Genomic DNA, 22,009 nt, shown 5'->3' on the forward strand with positions numbered 1-22,009 from the left:
TTATACACACACATTCCATAAAGCCCTCCTTCTCTAGCAGGAGCACAACTTTTCCACTTGGAGATCTGGGTACCATTTGTGATAAAGATGCTGCTGGAAGTCACTGTGCTGCTTTTTGGTTGCAGAACATGAAGGGGCATGTGAGGCCTCTCAGCATCCCTTGTAGCCCCTTCCCTTGGTACTGAGTCCCCCAGGAATCCTCAGGCTCAACCAGGCATTCTGGTCCTGAGCAGATAGAGTCAAGTTATGGGTGGTCCTGAGATCCTTTCTTTAGCCTTGTAACCACTGCCATCCCGGGGCTAGTACAGACTCTCATAGAAGGTCTTCAGCATTTGTTGATGAAATCCAAGAATTTGTGATTTCCTCTCATTTTTAAAATGAAAAATATGGGGATCCCTGGGTGGCTCAGCAGTTTAGTGCCTGCCTTTGGCCCAGGGCATGATCCTGGAGTCCCGGGATCGAGTTCCACATCAGGCTCCATGCGTGGAGCCTGCTTCTCCCTCTGCCTGTGTCTCTGCCTCAATCTCTCTCTCTCTCTCTCTCTCTCTCTCTCTGTGTGTGTCTCATGAATAAGTAAATAAAATCTTAAAAAAATAAATTAAATTAAAAACATTTTTTTTTTTTAAATTTGGGTAATGTTGTCTCTTTCCCCTTGCCTGACTTTTAATAGAAGAGCCCAAGGTGATGGGCAGATGTCTTACAATAAAACTATCCCTGAGGAGTGGAAGCTCTATATAACTTCTTAAGTTTCTTGAGGATTTAATCAGAGATGTCAAAATCCTCAGCCATCATGTAATGTAGTCCAAGGCTCTCATTTTATAGGTGAAGGAACAAAGATGTTATTTCTCCAGTGTCACCCCATTAGTAGGCAGCAGAACAGGGACTAGGGACTTAGTGGCCTGGTTCTTGGACTAGTGCTATCCCACACTTCTTCACACCTTGCTCACACTTGCATGATTTTATTCCAGGGAATGACTCCTTGGTAAGAATGTGAAGAAAACAAATTATTGAACATAAATTTTCTTTATGGAGAGCATTACAACTTACAACTTACATTACAACTTACATTTAATCTCATGACTTTGGGCACGATGAAAGACATCCTTGTTGTACCGCTCCTATAAATTTGAATACTGACTTACAAATTTTCTTAGAGTATGAGATCTCTGAGTACTCCACGGCTGGTTGCATCTGCCTGGTAGATGTTAGAGTAATCTCAGGTTCATGTCGGTTTTTAGCCTGGCCCTACTTAATAGATTGGCTGTAGTTAATGTTGATGACCATCATTTCAGTAGGGCAGCAAAAACACTGTCTCAGTAATGCTGAAGAGTTTAGATTTATTCTAGAACGTTGATCTTTATTTAGCCAATGCTATGGTTTGTGGTATTATCATATGTATCTTGTCAGTTCATAAACCAGAGTTTGACTCTTTCTCTCTCTTGTTTTCTCATTCACTGCATTTGTATTTCTCTAGAGTTGGTTATTCATTTATTTATTTTCTGAACTGCGTTAAGTTCACTCTAGCTATGTCCTGGTTTACTTGGAAACTTGTGTATATGCAGTAGAACATTTAAGTGCAATGCATAGCATAACTTGTCCAAACAGCATGTGAGCATGCTGTGTATTTGTATTTGCCTACTTATATTTATTCTATGAATAACATAATATGCTTCCATGTTTATATGGTAGAGTGTAGCAGATTTGAATACGTAGCATCAACACTCAAATCTGGCAGCAATTAATAGCTATTACTCTCTGTTGGACTACTGTTTACTTCCCCAAAGACAAACTAACATCATATTAAATAAAAAAATACGTAATGTAAAATATATCATGATACAGGGAATGCTGACACTGGTTAAGTTAGGGTAGGGTGAAGGAATTCAGGGTAATTTTTCTCTTTGTTTTCTACATGTTCCATGATGTAATCTTATTATTATTATTATTATTATTTACTGAAAAGAATGCATTTATTGTTTTAGAAGAAAGGCAAATAAAAAGAAAACCAATAAAACCCGCTGCACTAAGAAATACGTTTGTAAGAATCCTCTTTGTGGAAGCTGTGGTGTGGGAGTGCATTAAAGTCATTATGGTTCTTGCCCTCGTTTGGCATCTTGCTTTCACAAAAGGGTCCACCTGCGTCTTCTTTTTATTGCTCTTAAACTTTTACCTTTTTTACTTTTCATTATTGTATTAGTTCTCAGATTGAAAGCCTCTTTTTCTCTCTTCCTTCCCTATCTTGACATAACGTCTTCTTCCTTGGCTTCTGCAGTGGGTTTGTGTTATTTGACATAAAATGTCATACTGATGGTCAGCGCAGAAAGGATGGGTTTTATGCCAAGGTATATTTTAATTATGATGTGAAGTAATCAAACGTTATATTACTTTGTAAAAAATTCAAGTTAAGAATGGGATAGACATGGCTGGTAATGGAAGGGTGAGCCTTTAAAATCCAGCAGGAAGAAAGACTGGAAGAAGGCCTTGCAATTGGATGTAGCCAACCTGACTGTGGTGCTGGTGGTTTATTTCCTTTCCTATCTTCTGGAAGAGTGAATCGACTTCTGCAAATGATTTTTGTGCCACAAATCAATAAATTTGTAGGTTTATTTTGCTAATTAAGTGTTTCTATCAGATATCCTTATTTAAACAGTTTCCTGGTTTCTTTTTATAGTGTCTTCATCAGGAAAGATAATAGTAATATCCTTTGAAAATACAGGTGTAAAGGCCCACCGGCAGGTGCAGCATTGAATCTTGGACAGATTTTACACTGTGTGCTTATGTGCATGTGTATGTGTATGTGGGAACATTCAGACACATATATAGCAGCAACTGGTATTTATAGAACTTCTCTTGGGATATCAGCAAGGAGACTTCATTCACTTCAAGTATGGAAGATACGACTTCATGGGACTGAGAAAAATCTTTATTACTATCATTTATAAATGCTACTATTTGAATGGAATGCCCTCATACCTGATCTAATGATAACTTTAATTTTTAGGTTGTAAACGACAGAAATGTAATTGGTTTAAACCCTGTATAAACTTACCCATGTATCCTGCTTGCATCCTAACTCTTACTTGCCAGTTTTTGATGGCCACAAATTTTAGAGATCAAAGTCATCATTGTTATTTCCTCTCTTCTTTTAGGGAATTCTTTGCATTTTATATAAGCTGTACACCCAATGTGGGGCTTGAACTCATGACCCCCGAGATCGGGAGTCACATGCTCTCCCTACTAAGCCAGCTGGGCACCTCAATTCGTTACATTTTATTTATTTACTTTTGTTTTTTAAAAAAGATTTTATTTATTTGTTTATTTATAAGAGACACACAGAGAGAGGCAGAGACATAGGCAGAGGGAGAAGCAGGCTCCCTGCGGAGAGCCTGATGTGGGACTCGATCTCAGGACCCCTGGATCACAATCTGAGCTGAAGGTAGATGTTCAACCACTGAGGCACCCAGGCGTCCCCTTTACATTTTAAATTATGTTTATTTTCCCTAAATACTGGATTTAACTGCTGGTTAGAGGAGAAATTGCTGAAGACATTTTCCCAAAATGATTTCTCCCCTAATGATATCTTAATCTTATTGAAAAGCAGCTTCAATAAGTTTTGCAACAAACACATAATACTTTATTATCGAGACAGAGAGAGAGAGAGAGAGAGAGCGCTATTTTTAAAATGTGTATCTATACCAGGCAAAAAGGAGCAAAAACAGCGTTAAGGGTAGGGTTTAATCTTTTCTCCATTTTAGCTAGATAATTCTTTTCTCCAAGCATACCAGGAAATGCTTTGTTCTAGTTGCGCCTCCTGTATCAGTAGAGACTCGGAAGAGAGTAGAAGCAAAAGGCAGGACAGTCAGGCCTCTTTGGGTCTTCCTAGGGAAACTCTTGGGGCAGTTAGAAGGACCAGGTAGGGGTAAAATGAGTTGACACCCTCCACACCCACTCCCTTACTCCTCAGAGTGTTTCTGAGAGCTCACCTGGCAGAGAACCCTGTGGAAACAATCTCACCGGAGACTGGCACTGGAGAGAAACAGCAGCCATGTGATCACTACCCACCAGCAGCTGAAGGTCAGGCAGAGGAGCAGGGGGTTTGCTCTCTCACTAGTTCTGGGCAGTCATGTTCTCTCTCTCTTCTTTCCCTCCTTCTCTTTCTGTCACACACACACACACACACACACACACACACACACACACACCTCAGGATCTTCAAAGTGTTCATTATATGCACATTCTACTCAGAGGCCAAAAAATGTAACCAACAACAAAAACAAAGCCATGATCTTTGTTAGGTATTATTGACACATAGAAGTAACAAAAGTGAGCATTTGGGAAGAGAAGTAACTTTAATATACATAAATTATAGTTATTTAATTTAAGAAAACACAAATAATGCTGGTGTTTCTGGAAAGTAGACTTGACACCTCTAGAAAGAGTTACGTGAACTTGATAAAGAATAGAAATTCCTTGTTCCTTCAGGTCTCATGAGTTATTGTTATAATTAATAAGGCTGAATTCTAACACAAAGGACCATAATAAAACATTCTTTGAATATTAAAATAATCCTCCCAGAGCCTATATTAAGCTTTGTAAATTTAAAGCAAGGTATTGTATTGAAACTCTGCCCAAGACATACACAGTAGTGAGTAATGTGTTGCTCTGAAAGCTTTTTGGATTAAAAAAAATCATGAACTTTGGGTATTAGAACATTTGATTTACCAGATTTTGGCTCCTCTCCTGCTTGTTTCTCTTGCTAAACATTCAGATTGAGACTTTACTATGATTATCTAATCTTACTCCATTCTTGGAAGTTTAGCATCTATAAATAGGAAAGGAGACCCTCCTGGATTGTTACCGTGAGTATTTGCCTCTGGATTAAATGAATATTCAAATCTCTAAGATTTCCAGTAATGTTGAATTTGGCTAGATCATCTGTGGTTATAATATTTCAAGCTTTATGGGGATCCCTGGGTGGCGCAGTGGTTTAGCGCCTGCCTTTGGCCCAGGGCGCAATCCTGGAGACCTGGGATTGAATCCCACGTCAGGCTCCCGGTGCATGGAGCCTGCTTCTCCCTCTGCCTATGTCTCTGCCTCTCTCTCTCTCTCTCTCTCTGTGTGACTATCATAAATAAATAAAAATTAAAAAAAATATTTCCAACTTTAAAAATACATGGAAAAAAATAAATAAAAATATATGGGCTCTCCAATAGTGATATGCTTTTTTCCTGATTAGCATTTGTCATTACCCTCACAGTCTAAACAAATCTTATGCAGTTTACAATTCTTGTAGCATAAGGTTGCTGCCTACAAGCACTTTGTATTCCTTGGTAGACGGCCACATGTGACACTGAAGAATGATTTTCTGGATAAATAGTAAAGAATCTTGCTTTTATCCATTTCTCTACTTGAATTCAAGTAGGGCTGGGTTAGACCTTTTTTTTCCTTTTCTCCCTCCTCTCCCTTTTCTTTGTCCTCCTGCGCTCCCTTGTTTCCTGTTTTTTTTTTGTTCCAGTCTCCCTCTCCCCTAGGTCGAGTAATTTATGCTGTCAGCGATATTAGAAATTCTTGTCCAGCAATGGTAATGTAATACTCATGTGGACCACTCCAGATGTCTCTAGCTTTTGCCTTCTTCTGAATCCTCATCTATTTTTCAAGACATTTCGAGAAGGGACCCATTTGTTCTCTGTAGAGAATTCTGCAAAGTAGATAACCTGTTAGTTTGGCCACCTCATCATGCATATTGAGACCCTGCGTGGACTTCTGTTTTGGAACAATAATAGCTTCTACTTAGCAATAATTGAGACGAGGGCCGGGTATAATATCCTGCAAAGTCCAGGGTGGGGAGTGGTTACAAAAAAGGTGCAGGTGCTTTGAGAATATAGATGAAGGCTGTGACAGCAAGAATGGTGGGAAACTCTCTCTCCAGAGCAATAGAAGACAGTGAGGGAACTGGGGACTTGGCAGGACCAGGTGAACATTCTTTCTCAAGACTCCCATGCACAGAAGGCAGGGAGCAAGAACATAACCTCATCTCAATTGGAGGACCCTCAACCCTTCTACGCTCTTGCTTGTTTTCCCACTTCTAGAGGGAAGGCTACTCCTTGCAGGTAGCCATGAGTGCCTGCTTCCCCACATGGGGCTGCAAGGCAATGCTGAGTTGTGTCTGAGAGGCAGTTGGAAGAAGTGAGCAGTCTACAGCTGTGACTGTTCCCCTTTTCTGTTTATGACTTCTTGTGGCATCTTTGTGTCTATATGTGTTTTGCACACTCACAGTCTAGCCCAACTGCTGTTCAGTCATTTGATCCGTTGGTTGGGTTTATTGATCTCCCAATATCCGGTTACTTGTTTTTGCCCAACATTACATGGCCTAAAGACCTGAATCCTGAACCTACTTCTGATTCATAGAGCATTAGCCTACCCTCATCCCAAGCAAGTAAGAGATACTTTTTTGATTATCATCTAAATATTTTGCACAAGAGAACTCCAAAAAAGGATGAAATGTATGTGTTATATATATATATATATATATATATATATACACACACACACACACATATTTGTATACATATATATTAAAAATATACAGATGCACATATAGGTACATAAACTCATATATGTATATATTCACACATATACATATACGTATATTCACATATATGCATATATTATGTATATATGTTTAAATGGAACCTGGACATCCATTACTTACTACAGAACTTATTAAAACTATATAGGGAAATAAATGAAACATTGCATTTTCTATATTTATATATTATAGTGGGAATCCTGAAACACCAAATCTTACTGCTGATTAAGAAATTGAAGTAAATACCATCTCAATGGAAAATTAGTAGGAATTTCCTATTTGTGTGTTTTGTTGCCATTTGGGAAAATTATACTTCAACCCGTTACACAGAAAAGCTCCAAATCAGTTATAAATTGAGAACAAATAGCACAGGCTGAATGTGCTCTGCATAACATTTAAAAATGTCTTGATTCTAATTAAGTCTCTTCCCTTAGACATCTCTAGCACTTAGCGCCTCTTCAGAAGACAGTCTTATGATGAAGATGTAAAGTCAGGGAGAATAGCTTCTGAAGGCACCATGAGGCTTAGTCTACTCCTTCCAGGTTGGTGTCAGCCACTGGGGGCTGCCCAGGCCCCACTGAGGGCCCTCCTGGTAGCCCCTCTGCTGCTTCTTCCAGTGGTGGTGGCGGCCCACTGGGCCCACATGCAAGCACCTCAGGTGGAATTGGCTCACCTGCTGTGGGTGGTGGAGCAGGACCACTTGCCTCCATCACTGGTAGGGAAGCCTCAGCTGGGGACTGTAGGGCCTGACTGGAAGCTTTTGCCTCTGGCTTCTGGGGCTGCTGATCAGCTTGGGCTGCTGCAAAGAGACCCCAGTCTTGGGCCTCTGCTCCCCACCCCACGGGGGGATTAGTGGGCCTGGGAGGCACTTCTGCCTCATTGCCAATTCTGGCTTCAGCCTGAGGAGTTAGGGGAGGCAGGGAACTCTCTGAATGACATAAAGGGCCCAGAGGGGATTGTTCTGGCTCCTTGGGGGCCGAGTCACCACCCTCTTGAGGACTGCCGCATTCTGGCTGGATTTCTTTGGACTGGTTAAGGGTCGACTCTGGATGATGAATGGCCATGAAGACTGTGGCCAGATTTTTCACAGCATTGTGAACACTACTGACTTCCTCGGCATCAACCCCTGCCCCCCCAGACACAGCAGACTCGGGCTCTTCGTCGGAGGTGTGCTGACTTTGGTCATCCTTTTCAGGCATTTTTGCGTCTCTAATTTTTTTGTAGAGTTCATTTCTCTCTTCTTGTAAAGCTCGACAGAGGTTCTCCAGCCTCCCAATTTTCATCACGAAGCACTCATATTCTTTAGCTCTCAGCGCTTTCTGTGATTTGAAAACAATAGAAAGCCAAAAAGGCATAAACAACAAAGCAACATTGCCAGGATGCTCTCTGGAGACAAGCAAAACCATTTGTCCAGGAATCTGTCTACCAGACTCTGGGCTCTGACCACAGAATGGTGGCTGAACAGACAGACTCCTGGCCAGGGGCATCGAATCTGTTTCTCCATTGTCTGGTAGACTCTGGTAGAATTTTAATCACTGTATCCTTTTCTTTGGGTAAGAAAGATGGCCAAGCTTCCCCCCTGCCACAGTCCAAGTCTCCCAGATCTTTAAGTAGATGCATTTTTTGCTTCCAAGACTTAGGAGTCTTCCAATGGCACAATGAATGAGATGGAGCAAGACCTGGCTGTCAGCAGAGCTTCATCTAGTCTATAGATAAACTGCTGTATGCTAACCCAGCAACTGTTTGATTTACGTTGCTGAATAATAAGCTCATCTCTTTGGAATTGGTTGCAATTTGGGATGAATTGTTAGAACAGTAATTATAATGACAGAAACTCCCCCCACACTAATTCATGATGCCGCTCAAACTGTTCAATTCTCCTCCATTTCTGTAAAAATGTTGGTGTGTTTCTGCATGAAATTGTTCCTCATCATCTCACTCCTCGCCCCCACCTTTGTGCTACTCTGTACCCTTCAAGACTTTTTTTTTTTCTGTTGATATGGAGAGGCCTTCACCTCTAAACTCTGCCTCGCAGATAATGGCCATGTTTCTCTGGCTTTGTAGTCTCAACAGCTACAGAACCTGACATAGTATCAGTCATTAAATGCCTGTTGGAGGAGTTAAAAAAATCCATCCCCATATCTGTCTATAAAGTAGTACATACCCTGGGTGTTCAGGCTGGTGTCTTCTCTCAATATGTTCAAATCAACTCACTAATATATTCTGCACCTGCCATGTGCCAGGCATGGAGGAAATTCAAAGACAAGCAAGACACTTGTCCTGCCTTTAAGAAATGTAGTTGAGCAGGCATGGTGCTGATTTGAGGATGGCTTTGGACTCAGCAAGTAGGCTGTGACTTAGGGTCACAAAGCTCTTTGGGAGTCTGGTCCCAATTCTATTTTGCTCTAAATATTTTTATTACAATTTCATATGTCACATCTCAGAGAAAAAGATCAGCTCTTTTTCAAAGATAATAATTTGTGTTGTTAGGTCATAATTATTTTCTAAGTATGGGTATTTGGACCAGGCAGGGGGAAATCAGCTCTGGGGAAGCCCTCCTTACCTCTTCTATCATGTCTAGCAGAGCTTTGTTACAGTTTTCGAACCGAGCTTTCCACGTGGCTGTGTCCTTCTCCAGCTTCTTCATTTTCTTAGTTGTCTACAGAAATTAGAGTATTTTAATGTTAATCCTGAAGACTTACTATATCGAAAAAAGCTGTAAGTTCCATATGCGACACCAAGAAAGTCCTCCTGTTACTAGCTGCCGAAGCAAGCAGGTTTGATGTCAAGGAATGAAGATTGAGTGGGGAGAGTCATATTTATTTCTGAATCATCTAGGTCAGTGGTAAACAAGACTTACTTGCACCAGAGCCAATTCATGAAGAAGGAAACTACTTAGGTCCACACTATTTCGTCAATTGCATTTTCTTTAAAGTAGCTTTATTCAGTCACAAGAGTGAACTTGCAATAATGATTTTTTACTTTATTAAATAGAAGACTCTAAGTGAGAAAGCTGGTCAGGCTTTTTAGCCATTAAAATGTTGATACTATCTTGACACATCTGAGAAGTAGTTACACAAAGGCAGCTTTCTATTTTCTTAGGCTTTACATTTTTTAAAAAAGTTCTTATTTAAATACTAGTAAGTTATCATGCAGTATAATGTTAGCTTAGGTATATAATATAGTGATTTCAGTACTTCCACATATCACCCAGTGCTCATGACAAGTGCCCTCCTTCATCCCCACCACCTATTGTACCCATCCCCCCACCCATCTCCCCTCTGGTGACGATCAGTTTGTTGTCTTTAGTTAAGAGTCTATTTCTTTCTTTCTTTCTTTTTTTAAAGATTTTATTTATGTCTTCATGTGACACACAGAGAGAGGCAGAGACACAGGCAGAGGGAGAAGCAGGCTCCGTGAAGGGAGTCCGATGTGGGACTCGATCCCAGGACTCCAGGATCACACCCTGAGCCAAAGGCAGACACTCAACCGCTGAGCCACCCAGGCGTCCCAAGAGTCTATTTCTTGGTTTGCCTTTCTCTCTCTCTCTCTTTTTTCCTTTGCTCTTTTGTTTTGTTTCTTCAATTCCACATATGAGTGAAATCATATGGTGTTTGTCTTTCTCCGACTTATTTGACTTAGCATAAAACTCTCTAGCTTTATCCATGTTGTTGCAAATGGCAAGATTTCATTTTTTGTGGCTGAGTAATATTCTATTGCATATCTAAATATACCATATCTTCTATATTCATTCATCAGTCTATGGATACTTGGGCTGTTTTGTAATTTGGCTATTGTAGATAATGTTGCTATAAACATCAGAGTGCATATATCCCTTTGACTTAGTGTTTTTCTGCTCTTTGGGCAAATACCTAATATCGCAATTGCTGGGTCATAGGGTGGTTCTATTTTTAACTTTTCAGGAACCTCCACACTGTCTTTCAGAGTGGCTGCACCAGTTTGGCTTCCCACCAACAGTGCATGAGGGTTCCCCTTCCTCCGCATCCTTGTCAATGTCTGTTGTTTCCTGAGTTGTTAATTTAATTTTTTTAATTTTTTATTTTCAAAAATAACATGATTCTCTTTTATTCCCTTTTTTTATTTTGCTGGCATTTTTTTTATTGGAGTTCAATTTGCCAACATATAGCATAACACCTAGTGCTCATCCCATCAAGTGCCCCCCTCAGTGCCCGTCATTCATTGACCCCCAGCCCCCACCCACCTCCCTTTCCACCACCCCTTGTTCGTTTCCCAGAGTTAGGAGTTTCTCATGTTCTGTCTCCCTTTCTGATATTTCCCACTTATTTTTTTCCTGAGTTGTTAATTTTAGCCATTCTAACAGGCATAAGGTGATATCTCCTTGTAGTTTGATTTATATTTCCCCGATGATGAATGATATTGAGCATGTTTTCATGTGTCTCTTGGCCATCAGGATGTCTTCTTTGGAAAATGTCTATTCATGTCTTCTGCCCATTTTTTTTAAATTTGGATTGTTCGTTTCTTGGGTGTTGAGTTTTAAAAGTTCTTTATATATTTTGGATACTAACCCTTTATTAGACATGTCATTTGCAAATATCTTCTCTCATTCCACAGGTTGTCTTTTCATTTTGTTGATTGTTTCCTTTACTGTGCAGAAGGTTTTTATTTTGATATAATCCCAATAGTTTATTTTTTATTTTATTTTTCTTGCCTTAGGAAACATATTTAAGAAGTTGCTATAGCTAATGTCAAAAAAATTCTAGGATTGTTACGGTTTGAGGGGTCACATTTAGTCTTTAATTCATTTTGAATTTATTTTTATTCATTTATTTTTTTATATTTTATTTATTTATTCATGAGAGAGAGAGAGAGGAAAAGGTATAGGCAGAGGGAGAAACAGGCTCTCTGTGAGAAACTTGATGTGGGACTTGATCCAGGGCCCTGGGATCACACCCTGAGCCAAAGGCAGAGGCTCAGCCACTGAGCCACCCAGGAGGCCCTTGCATTTATCTTTGTGTTTGGTATAAGAAAGTGGTTCAGTTTCATTCTTTTGCATGTTGCTGTCCAGTTTTCCCAACACCATTTGTTAAAGAGATATTCTTTTTTCCATTGGATATTCTTCCCTGTTTTGTCAAAGATTAATTTACAATATATTTGTGTGTTTATTTCTCAGTTTTCTATTCTGTTCTATTGATCTCTGTGCCTATTTTTGTTTTGATCATACTGTTTTGATCACTACAGCTTTGTAATATAACTTTAAGTCAGGAATTGTGATGCCTCCAGTTTTGTGTTTTGTTTTGTTTTTTTCAAGATTGCTTGGGGTCTTTTGTAGTTTCACACATATTTAGGACTGCTCTAGGTCTGTGAAAAATGCTGTTATTTTGATAAGGATTGCATTAAAGGTATAGATTGCTTTGGGTAGTGTAGAGATTTTAACAATATTTGTTCTTCTGATCCATGAGCATGGAATGTCTTTCCGTTTCTTTGTGTCATCTTCAATTTATTCCATCAGTGTTTTATAGTTCAGATTTTTCATCTCTCTGGTTAGGTTTATTCCTAGGTATCTTACTGTTTTTAGTGCTCATAAATGGAATTCTTTTCTTAATTTCTCTTTCTGCTGCTTCATTATTGGTGTATAGAAATGCAACAGATTTCTGTATGTTGTTTTGTATTCTGTGACTTTACTGAACTCTCTTATCACTTCTAGCAGTTTTTTGGTGGAGTCTTTGGGTTTTCTATATATAGTATCATATCATCTGCAAATAGTGAAAGTTTTACTTCTTCCTTGCTGATCTGGATCCATTTTATTTCTTTTTGTTGTCTGAGTGCTGTGGTTAGGACTTCTAGTACTATATTGAATGAAAGTGGTGAGAGTGGCCATCCCTGTCTTGTTCCTGACTGTAAAGGAAAAGCTCTCAGTTTCTCCTCATTTAGTAAAACACTAGCTGTGGGTTTTTCATATATGGCCTTTATTATGTTGAGGTATGTTCCTTTATCAATGATTTTTCTGCATCTATTGAAATGATCATATATGTTTCTTATCCTTTGTTTTATTAATGCGATGATGTATCACATTGATTGATTTGCAAATATTGAACTGCTCTTGCAACACAGGGATAAATCCCACTTGATTATCGCGAATGATTCTTTTAATGTATTGTTGGATTTGGCTTCTAGTATTTTATTGAAAATTTGTGCATCTATGTTCATCAGGGATATTGGCCTGTGCTTCTCTTTTTTAGAGATGTCTTTATCCAGTTTTGGTATCAGGATAATGCTGGCTTGGTTGAATGTATTTGGAGGTTTTCCTTCCTTTTTTTTTCAAATAGTTTGAGAAGAATGGGTATTAACTCTTCTTTAAATGTTTGGTAGAATTCACCTGTCAATCCATCTGGTCCAGACTTTTGTTTGTTTTGGGATTTTCTTGGTTACTGATTGAATTTCTTTGCTGGTTATCAGTCTGTTTAAGTTTTCTGCTTCTTCCTATTTCAGTTTTGGTAATATATATGTTTCTAGGAATTTATCCATTTCTTTTAGATTGTCCAATTTTTGGCTATAGTTTTTTATAATGTTCTCTTATAATTGTTTGTATTTCTGTGCTGCTGGTTGTTATTTCTCTTTCATCTTTGATTTTTAAAATTTATTTATTTATTTTCTCTTCTTTTTGGTAGGTCTGGCTAGAAGTTTGCCAATTTTATTATTTTTTTTCAAAGAACCAGCTTCTAGTTTAACTGTTCTATTGCTTTTTTAGTTTCCATATAATTTATTTCTGCTCTAATCTCTCTTCTTCTTCTTCTTCTTCTTCTTCTTCTTCTTCTTCTTCTTCTTCTTCTTCAGAAAAGCAGACTGCCACATGTAGCACCTCATTTGGATGGGTCTTGAGTCTTAGAAGCTTGACTACCCTACCTTCTCCTACAAATGCACCTTGAGAGCTTGTTTGAAGTTCTTGGAGGGGAATGTAGTTACTTGTATATCCCTGACTAAAGAACAGTCTTCCTCTATCGAAACACCCCCCTAAGCCAGATCAACGGAATCAATCCTGGTGGTCAGTGGAGTGGTGGATGTTGCAGCCAGGTGGCCCTCACATCCTCTCCTCTAATCTTTATTATTTCCTTCTTTTGCAGGTGTTAGGCTTCGTTTGTTCTTTATCTAGCTCCTTTAGGTGTAAGATGAGGTTGTTTTTTTGATATTTTTCTTGTTTCTTGAGGTAGGCCTGTACTGCTATATACTTTCCTGTTCGGACCACTTTTGTTGCATCCCAAAAGTTTTGGGCTGTTTTGTTTTCATTTTCATTTGTTTCCATATATTTTTAAATTTCTGCATTGATTTCCTGGCTGACCCATTCATTTTTTGGTAGCATGTTGTTTAACCTCCATGTACTTGTGGTTTTTTCCAGATTTTTTTCTTGTGATTGACTTCATAGCATTGTGGTCAGAAAAAGATGCATGGTATGACTTCAATCTTTTTGTATTTGTTGTGGCCTATTTTATAATCTATGATCTATTCTGGAGAATGTTCCATGTGCACTTGTAAAGAATATGTATTCTGTTGTTTTAGGATGGAATGTTCTGAATATCTGTTAAGTCCATCTGGTCCAATGTGTCATTCAAAGCCACTATTTTCTTGTATGTTTTCTGTTTAGATGACCTGTTCATTGATATGTTAAAGTCCCTTACTATTATTGTATTATTATCAATTAGTTCCCTTACGTTTGTTACTGTTTTATATATGTGGGTGCTATGTTAGGTGCATAAATATTTACAATTGTTAAAGCTTCTTGTTGGATCATTCCCCTTTATTATTATATAGTGCCTTTCTTTTTTTCTTGTTACAGGCTTTGTTTTAAAGTTTACTTGGGGGCAGCCCCTGTGGCTCAGAGGTTAAGCGCTGCCTTCAGCCCAGGGCATGATCCTGGAGTCCCAGGATTGAGTCCCATGTCAGGCCCCCTTGCATGGGGCCTGCTTCTCCCTCTGCCTGTGTCTCTGCCTTTCTCTCTCTGTATCTCTCATGAATAAATAAATAAATAAAATCTTTTAAAAAAATAAAGTTTACTTGGTTTACTTGGTCTGATACAAGTATTGCTACTCTGGCTTTCTTTTGATACCATTTGCATGATAAATATTCCTTCATCCCCCCACTTTCAATCTGCAGGTGCTTTAGGTCTAAAATGAGTCTCTTGTAGGTAGTATATAGGTGGGTCTTCTTTTTTTTTTTTTAATCCATTCTGACTCCTACGTCTTTTGATTGGAGCATTTAGTCCATTTATATTCAAAGTATTATTGATAGATATGTATTTATTGCCATTTTATTACTCGTTTTGTGGTTGTTTCTGGAGATTTTCCCTGATCCTTTCTTGTCTTTCTCTCTTTCATGTTTTACTGATTTTCTTTAGTGATTTACTTGGATTTCTTTCTCTTTGTTCTTTGTTCTTTGCATGTTTATTAGTGGTTTTTGATATGTGGTTACCATTAGTTTTGTATATAACCTCTTCTGCAAATAGCAGTCTAAATTAAAATTATCGTCATTCAGGGTTGAACTCATTCTTTTCTCCTCTCCTCCTTTTAAGTATATGTTATTATATTTTATACCTTTTTAATGAGAATTCTTTGACTGATTTTTACAGAAGTATTCACTTTTACTGCTTTTGTGCTTCCTGCCTTTATACAGTCACCTTAGGTCTCACCTCTGAACTCAAAGAGTCTCCTTTAATATTTCTTACAGGGCTGATTTAGTGGTCACAAACTCCTTTAGTTTTTGCTTGTCTTGGAAACTCTTTATCTCTCCTTCTATTCTGAATGATAGCCTTCCTGGATTGAGTATTCTTAAGTGCAGATTTTTTCCCATTCAGCACTTTGAATGTATCATGCCACTCCCTTCTGGCTTGCCAACTTTCTGTTGAGAACTCCCCAGCTAGCCTTATGGCTTTTCCTTTGTAAGTTAAGGACTTTGACTATCTTGCTGCTGTTAAGATTTTATTCTCTATCACTATATTTTGCAAATATAATTACAGTATGTCTTGGTGTTGGCCTGCTTTTGTTGATTTTGATGGGAGTTCTTTGTGTCTTTTGTTTTAATTTTTAAATTTTTTTAATTTTTTACTTATTTTTTTTTTCTTTGTGTCTTTCGAATCTGGATATCTGTTTCCTTCCCCAGGTAAGAGAAGAAGTTTTCAGCTATTATTTCCTTAGATAAATTTTCTGTCCCCTTTATCTTCTTCTTCTTCTTTTGGGACTCCTAGAATATAAATGTTATTACATTTGATGGAGTCACTGAGTTTCCTAAGTCTATTCTCATGTTGCAAAATTATTCTTTCTCTCTTTTGTTCAGCCTCTTTACTTTCCATTACTTTGTCTTCCAGGTCACTAATTTGTTCCTCTGCTTCTTCTATCCTGCTGTTCATTGCATCAAGCCTGTTTCCAATCTTGTTTATTGCATTCTTCATCTCTGATTGATTCTTTTTAAACTATTTATCTCTGTAGTAAGGGTCTCACTGTTGTTTTCTATTTGTTTCTCAAGGCCAGTGAGTAGTCTTATGACTGTTGCTTTAAGTTTTCCATCAGACATGTTACTTATAGTTGTTTTGCTTAGGTCTTGAGCTGTGGTCTCATCTTAGTCTTTCACTTTGGATCAATTTCTCCATCTTAACACTTTGTCTAAGTCTCTGTATTCTATGTCTTAGAAAGGCCACTTCTGTCTCCTGCTCCTGAAAGTAATGGCTTAATGAAGAAGAGGTCATGTAGTGCCCAGAATCTGGTGCTTCAAGGAAGGTCTCTGGTGTATGCCATGGCAGCCAGCATCCATGCTGTGCTGCTTTCTGCAGGTGGCTCTGTGTTTATGCTGGAGGGACAGAGGAGAGAAATGGTGCTGGCCAGCTCCTTTTTTCCTGGAGATGTGTTTCCATGAATGATGCCTCCAATGGACATGCTATGAGAAGACTGAATAATGTCCCCATTGTGTGCTGCCCCAGGTGCTCTTCAGATGACTGCTTCCACATTGTCTACCCTGGGTTTCTTGCCTGCTTCTCTCCAGCCAAGCCTGCTGACCTTTAAACCAAGCTTTAAGACATGCTGGTTCTAACAGCTTACAAAATTCAGCCCCTCTCATTTTCTAAGCCAATGGCTTTGGAGAAATGTTCTCCTTGTGCATTCCCCTGTGTGCTCCTCTCTCTCTCTCTCCTCCATGACCACAGCTCCCTCCCCTCCATAGCAGCTGTGATCTGTTTCTCCCCGGAATCATAGCTCTGCACTTCCCACCTTCTTTGATATGGCCTCTTCTCTCCCTTTAGTTGTGGAGTTCATTCTACCAATCTACAGGTCAATTTCTGGGGTATTTAGGATAATTTGATAGTTATCTAGTGTTTGCTTGCTGAGGCAAGCCTAGGATTTTCCTACTCCACCACCATCTTCCTGCTCCCTTTGTCTTTACATTTGTAGGTTGTGGTGGGATTCATATAATGTGATTACACGCATTTTTCATTTCACCCTTGAAACAGTTTCATAAGGAAGGTTCTGTTTCACCTCCGCTTTATCACTGGGGAAACTGACTCAGAGAAGTGGAAGAATATTCAGGTGAGTTAGCAGAAGAGTGGGGCTAGAGTTACTTTGTTTTATTTAATGCAACATATGCTGGTCACCATCAGGGAACTGGGTGTAGGGGATACAGAATTTAATAAAATGCAGCCCATCATTTTTGAACCTGAAACTGTTTGTTGGCTCTCTGCTCTACTTGGATGAACTGAAGGGCAGGCATGTAATCAGGTGTAGTTTCTCTGGATGAACCACCCCTGGGCACTTGCTGCTTTTGCCATGCTGAGGCTGGGGTACACTTGGAGACCAGAGGCTGGGCCCAGGCTGTCAGCCCCTGGGCTCTATAAGGAAGCTGGGTGAGACTTAACTGATTTTTAATTTTGATCATTTCTTAACCAACTTAGTAGTTTAGAAACTTTTTAAATTCCATCAACCTCTTTAAGAATTTGACGAAATCTATGGAACCACAGTCAAAGAAATGCAATATGCCCATCAATTTTGTGTGTGTATGCTAATTCTCAGGTCAACTTTAAAAGTCAGTAAATAAATCCTTAATTAAAAATTCCTGTTCTAATATTTATTCCAATCTTAGTACTGTATAGTGAAAAAAGATTTTTGAAGAATAGATAGTTCCATCCCGAGAGGAAAAGCTGTAACTTTTAACCAGTGTTGGCCTACTTATGTTTGTTCACTGAATTGTGAAATTTATCATATAATTTTAAGAAAATGTTTTAATTTTTTTTGTTTTTAAAAAAGATTTTACTTATTTATTTGACAGAGAAAGAGAGAGAGAGAGAGCACAAGCAGGAGGAGTGTAGGTGGCAGGAGAAGCAGGCTCCCCATTGAGCAAGGAGCCCAATGCAGGGCTGGATCCCAGGATGTTGGGATCATGACATGAGCTGAAGGCAGATGCATAACTGACTAAGCCACCAAGGCACCCCAAGAAAGTGTTTTAGAAAGATACTTTGTGCACTTAAAAAAAGTTAATGCCAATGCTTCTTAAGAAACACAATTTTGATGCTGATTTTATTTTGGGAAAATATTGTATTGAATAAAATTTAAATATTATGTCTAATAATAATATTTAGTACTTTATATTTGTAAGCGAGTATAAGAAAGGTTAAAATTCTTTAAAACATATTAATTTATTTGAATTTCACAATCTTGTGAAGTAGGCAAGGGAATAGTATCTTAATTTATAGATAAGAAAAAGAAAATTGAAGGGAAGTTAAATGGATTGTCCAATGCTACTTGAGGAGTAACAACACACCCAGAATCTGAATTCAGGCTTCCTTCTCATTCAAGGCTCTGTCAATTATATCATACTACATATATTCTCTTCTAAGAAGGATTGGAAGAGTTGTATGAAATGGTTTTTCTACTATAAAATTCTACTCTTGCATATTTATATGAAAGTTGTTCCTTCAATCTTTAAAAATTAGGTTTTTAAGAAATTTCAGTATAAAAAACATAATGTGAAATTGCTAGCTCTTGTCTTTTTTTTTTTTTTTTTTGCTCTCTATGGACTAGAAAAAGAAAATATTCTTTCACAAAGTGAGAATGTATCCTAGTGTTTTTGGATTCTTCCTGAGATTAATTCACCAGATACTTACCAATAAAAAAAATACAGTTTAAATCTCATTTGAATATATAAATGTTTAATTACTTCATGAAATGCACTGAGTTATCTTAATGAGAGAAAAATGAACCCAAAGGAGAATTGCCTGTCATAATAGAAAATGTCAGAGTTTATGGGGAATAAGTAATACTCACTTTATCCATTTCCTGTTTGAAAGTGGCAAACACCTCATTGCTTTTTGTTAGTGTGTTCTGGAACTCTTCAAACCTTCCAGAGTAGAGGGTAAGCTGTTAACAGGGGAAAAAGTAGATCTCTTTTAGAGCTGCTTTCAGAATGCTTCCAGAACAAAACAACTTGTCATTGTTCATTATTTGAGAAGAAAAGTGATTTAAGGGAATTCTCAATACAATGTTAGTAATATGTTCAGTTCTTGTATTTACTATGAGATCAACCTAAGTCAGTGAGTATGACTGAAGGAGATCTTTAAAGAAAAATGAAATAATAACATATGTCATCATTTCATTATAACTTTTACCAACAAACTTTTATTGAGCACTAAACATATGCATCGACTATATGTACAAAAGCATTTAACACATGACTACTGTTTTTGAGAGACTTGCACTCCTGATAGGAAGATAATCTCAAAGACAACTTGATTATGGTATAGTGACTACAAAGTGAAAGTTCATTAAGTATAGTGCCCATCAGAGAAGGAAGTAAGCATGGCAGGTGTTCATGTGAGCCATGTTTTTGTGGAGAAGGCTTACCTTGAACTTGGTCTTGAAGGGAGTGAGAATGTAGACAGATGAAAAGAAGTGGTATGAAAGGTGGACCAGACATGGGTGGCCGCCATTATATAGCTTGTGCCACACTAAGCAACAGCTATTTGCATTTTGGTCAATTTGCTTTTGTATGTTTATGAATACAGTGTTTTAGCCAAAAGCAGTTAAATGCCCCTTTTCATCAAAATCATACTAATTTTCTACAGATGGAAAGAATGAGTCTCAAGGAAGGAATGCCCTTTCTAATGTGCACACAATATAAAACATCATATGGGTTAACACTGGCAAATGTGTGGCTCACCCTATCTATATCCTTATTCCAAGGCTTGAGTTTGAGGTAGGAATAAAGCAAGACAGAGAAGGAAAGTGTGTTGCTAGTGAAAGTAATGCAATAATAAAATCTTGCTTTCGAAAATGATTTTAGAATAGTATGCTTTGAGTGAGTGGAAATTTAATATGGATGATACATATTAGTAAAGCCTGCATTTTCAAATGAGTGTTTAGTACTGTTGACTGCCTGGAACTGCTCCAACTCTTCAAATGAACACCAAATGACTAGTTGGGGGTACCTGTGACACTGTCATTTTGAAAGCAGAGTTCTGCTTTCTGGAGGGTTCTTTTTCTAGAGACTTCTCAGTCTTGGGGGTGAGAGGTAGAGTATGGGAATCAAACAAGCCCTAGAACCCAGAAAATCTGCTTATCCAGAATGGCTTATTCTGAAATGTTTTAGAATGGCAGAGATTTTCCTGCACTAAACAGGAACAACAAAATAATTAATACAAAACACTTCCACAGGATAGATTTTCCAAAGAAAAGTTAAACAATGGCTGGCCATCATCTTGGAATCATCCCTTAGCTCTGTGAATATGTGACAGAGCTTGGAACAACTCTGGTGGCCTAAAATTTGTTTCCTGTGATTCCTTGGCACACAGATTAAAGAAGACTGAGTAAAGGGGCATTGGGGAATTCATAACCAGGAAGGTACTCTAGGGTTTTACACACACACACACACACACACACACACACACACACACAGACACAGACACAAACACACACAGTGCATAAGATAATCCTTACTCATTAACTCCTTATGTGCAAAGTATTCTTGACATATTCTATTTAATTCCATTTCATTTTTTTCAAAGTGCTGGCTGGAATCCACTGAATTGATTTCAGGGCCCATGAGTAGGTTAAGCCTGTTAATCCGAGGATAAGCTTCTATAGGTCTGGCTACCTATACTGCACATGATCTAATGGTCTAGGGTGAGAACCGAAACTCTGGGCTGATCCTCTTCACATTCTATCACAAAATCCGTTTATTGGCATTCTTGGTCACATCTCCTGTTAAGCTGCTTTTTCTGACTTTCTCTCCTTTCTTTTCCTCACTTCTCAATTCCTCACTTCTGCAATTCCTGCAGAGTTACAGGAGAGTGGTAGATACTCTGGCCTCCTGAGTAGGTTCTCCCAAACCCACTCTTGCAGCCCTATAGTTGCAGGCTGCAGACAGGAGAGCAGGAGTGTGCACATGCACTGTCCCTTGCTTGACAGTATCAGCAAGGAACAACCGCACCCACCTTGGTCAGCTTCTCCCCTTCTTTTGGGCAAAATGCTCTTTTGGGTGTATAGGTTGGGCAGATTTTGTTTCCCTTCCTCATGTTTTCTTGTGGCATGGAGAAGGCAGACACACCCAGAGTGCCAGGAAGTAGTGTCTCATTTCATTACCACTACTCCTGGCCTTTTTCTAGTGCCTGTTTTTTTCTTCCCTCAACTGTTTTTTTTTTTTTTCTTTTTAATTAGGGTAAATACATGTAATATAAGATTTGCCATCTCAACTACTTTAAGTGTGCAGTTAGGTACTGTTAACTATAGTCACATTGTTGTGTAACCAATCTCAAGAACTATTTCATCTTGCAAAACTGAAACTCGACACCCATGAACCAGTTAACTCCCCATTTCCCTTCTAGAACTGTTTTTTCGTACTCAGCTTTTCTTCCTATTTGACCTCTTTGCTGTAGGTGGCAAAATCTGTGTGGATTATAACTTTTCTCAGGTAACCAACTCTCTCTTATACTACTTAAAAATAGACACTTCCTGTTATTTTATGGATATTTGTTTGCTAATATGTTCCTTTCTCACTATTATGCTGACATGATGCCTGTTTGGTTTCATGTGTCATATTCCTGCTCTTATTTTGGGATTTCAGAGAAGCATGGAAGGGACATTCAGAGGTCATACAGTGCTCCTGCCAGAGGCAGAAATAGAAACAAACTCTTCTAGGGTTAGTAATAACAACAATTGCCTCAACATTTTCATTGGTAAGTAGGTGAGCGACACTCACATTCTTTGAATAGAGCACTGGATTTGAATTACAAACATTCATAGCATATAGGAAACAGAAGCATGTCCAGGAATTCGCCTAGCAAACTTACGAGATTCGGTGTGGGAACAAGTCCAATAATAATAGTTGCAGAGTAATCTCCTCTCATCATCTATATGGAAGGTGAGGACTTTTGAGTTTAAATGCTCTGATTACTGTCTTTAACAATTTACT

The 22,009-nt window shown here is 38.5% G+C and overlaps 1 protein-coding gene across 1 annotated transcript in view; it reads right to left on the bottom strand.

The window, feature by feature from the left end:
• Positions 1–4,324: 4,324 nt before the first annotated feature.
• The window catches only part of TXLNB (taxilin beta), a 49,810-nt gene continuing 32,125 nt past the window's right edge, over positions 4,325–22,009 (bottom strand). Inside the window, exons 8-10 of the mRNA XM_055324712.1 lie at positions 18,868–18,960; positions 9,153–9,248; positions 4,325–7,908 (exon numbers count right to left, since the gene is read on the bottom strand). Coding sequence (XP_055180687.1) covers positions 7,114–7,908; positions 9,153–9,248; positions 18,868–18,960 — 984 coding nt within the window. The 3' untranslated portion in view covers positions 4,325–7,113. The remainder of the gene's footprint in view (positions 7,909–9,152; positions 9,249–18,867; positions 18,961–22,009) is intronic.

The sequence above is a fragment of the Nyctereutes procyonoides genome, unplaced genomic scaffold, assembly GCF_905146905.1.
Source record: "Nyctereutes procyonoides isolate TBG_1078 unplaced genomic scaffold, NYPRO_anot_genome, whole genome shotgun sequence".
Lineage (NCBI taxonomy): Eukaryota > Metazoa > Chordata > Mammalia > Carnivora > Canidae > Nyctereutes > Nyctereutes procyonoides.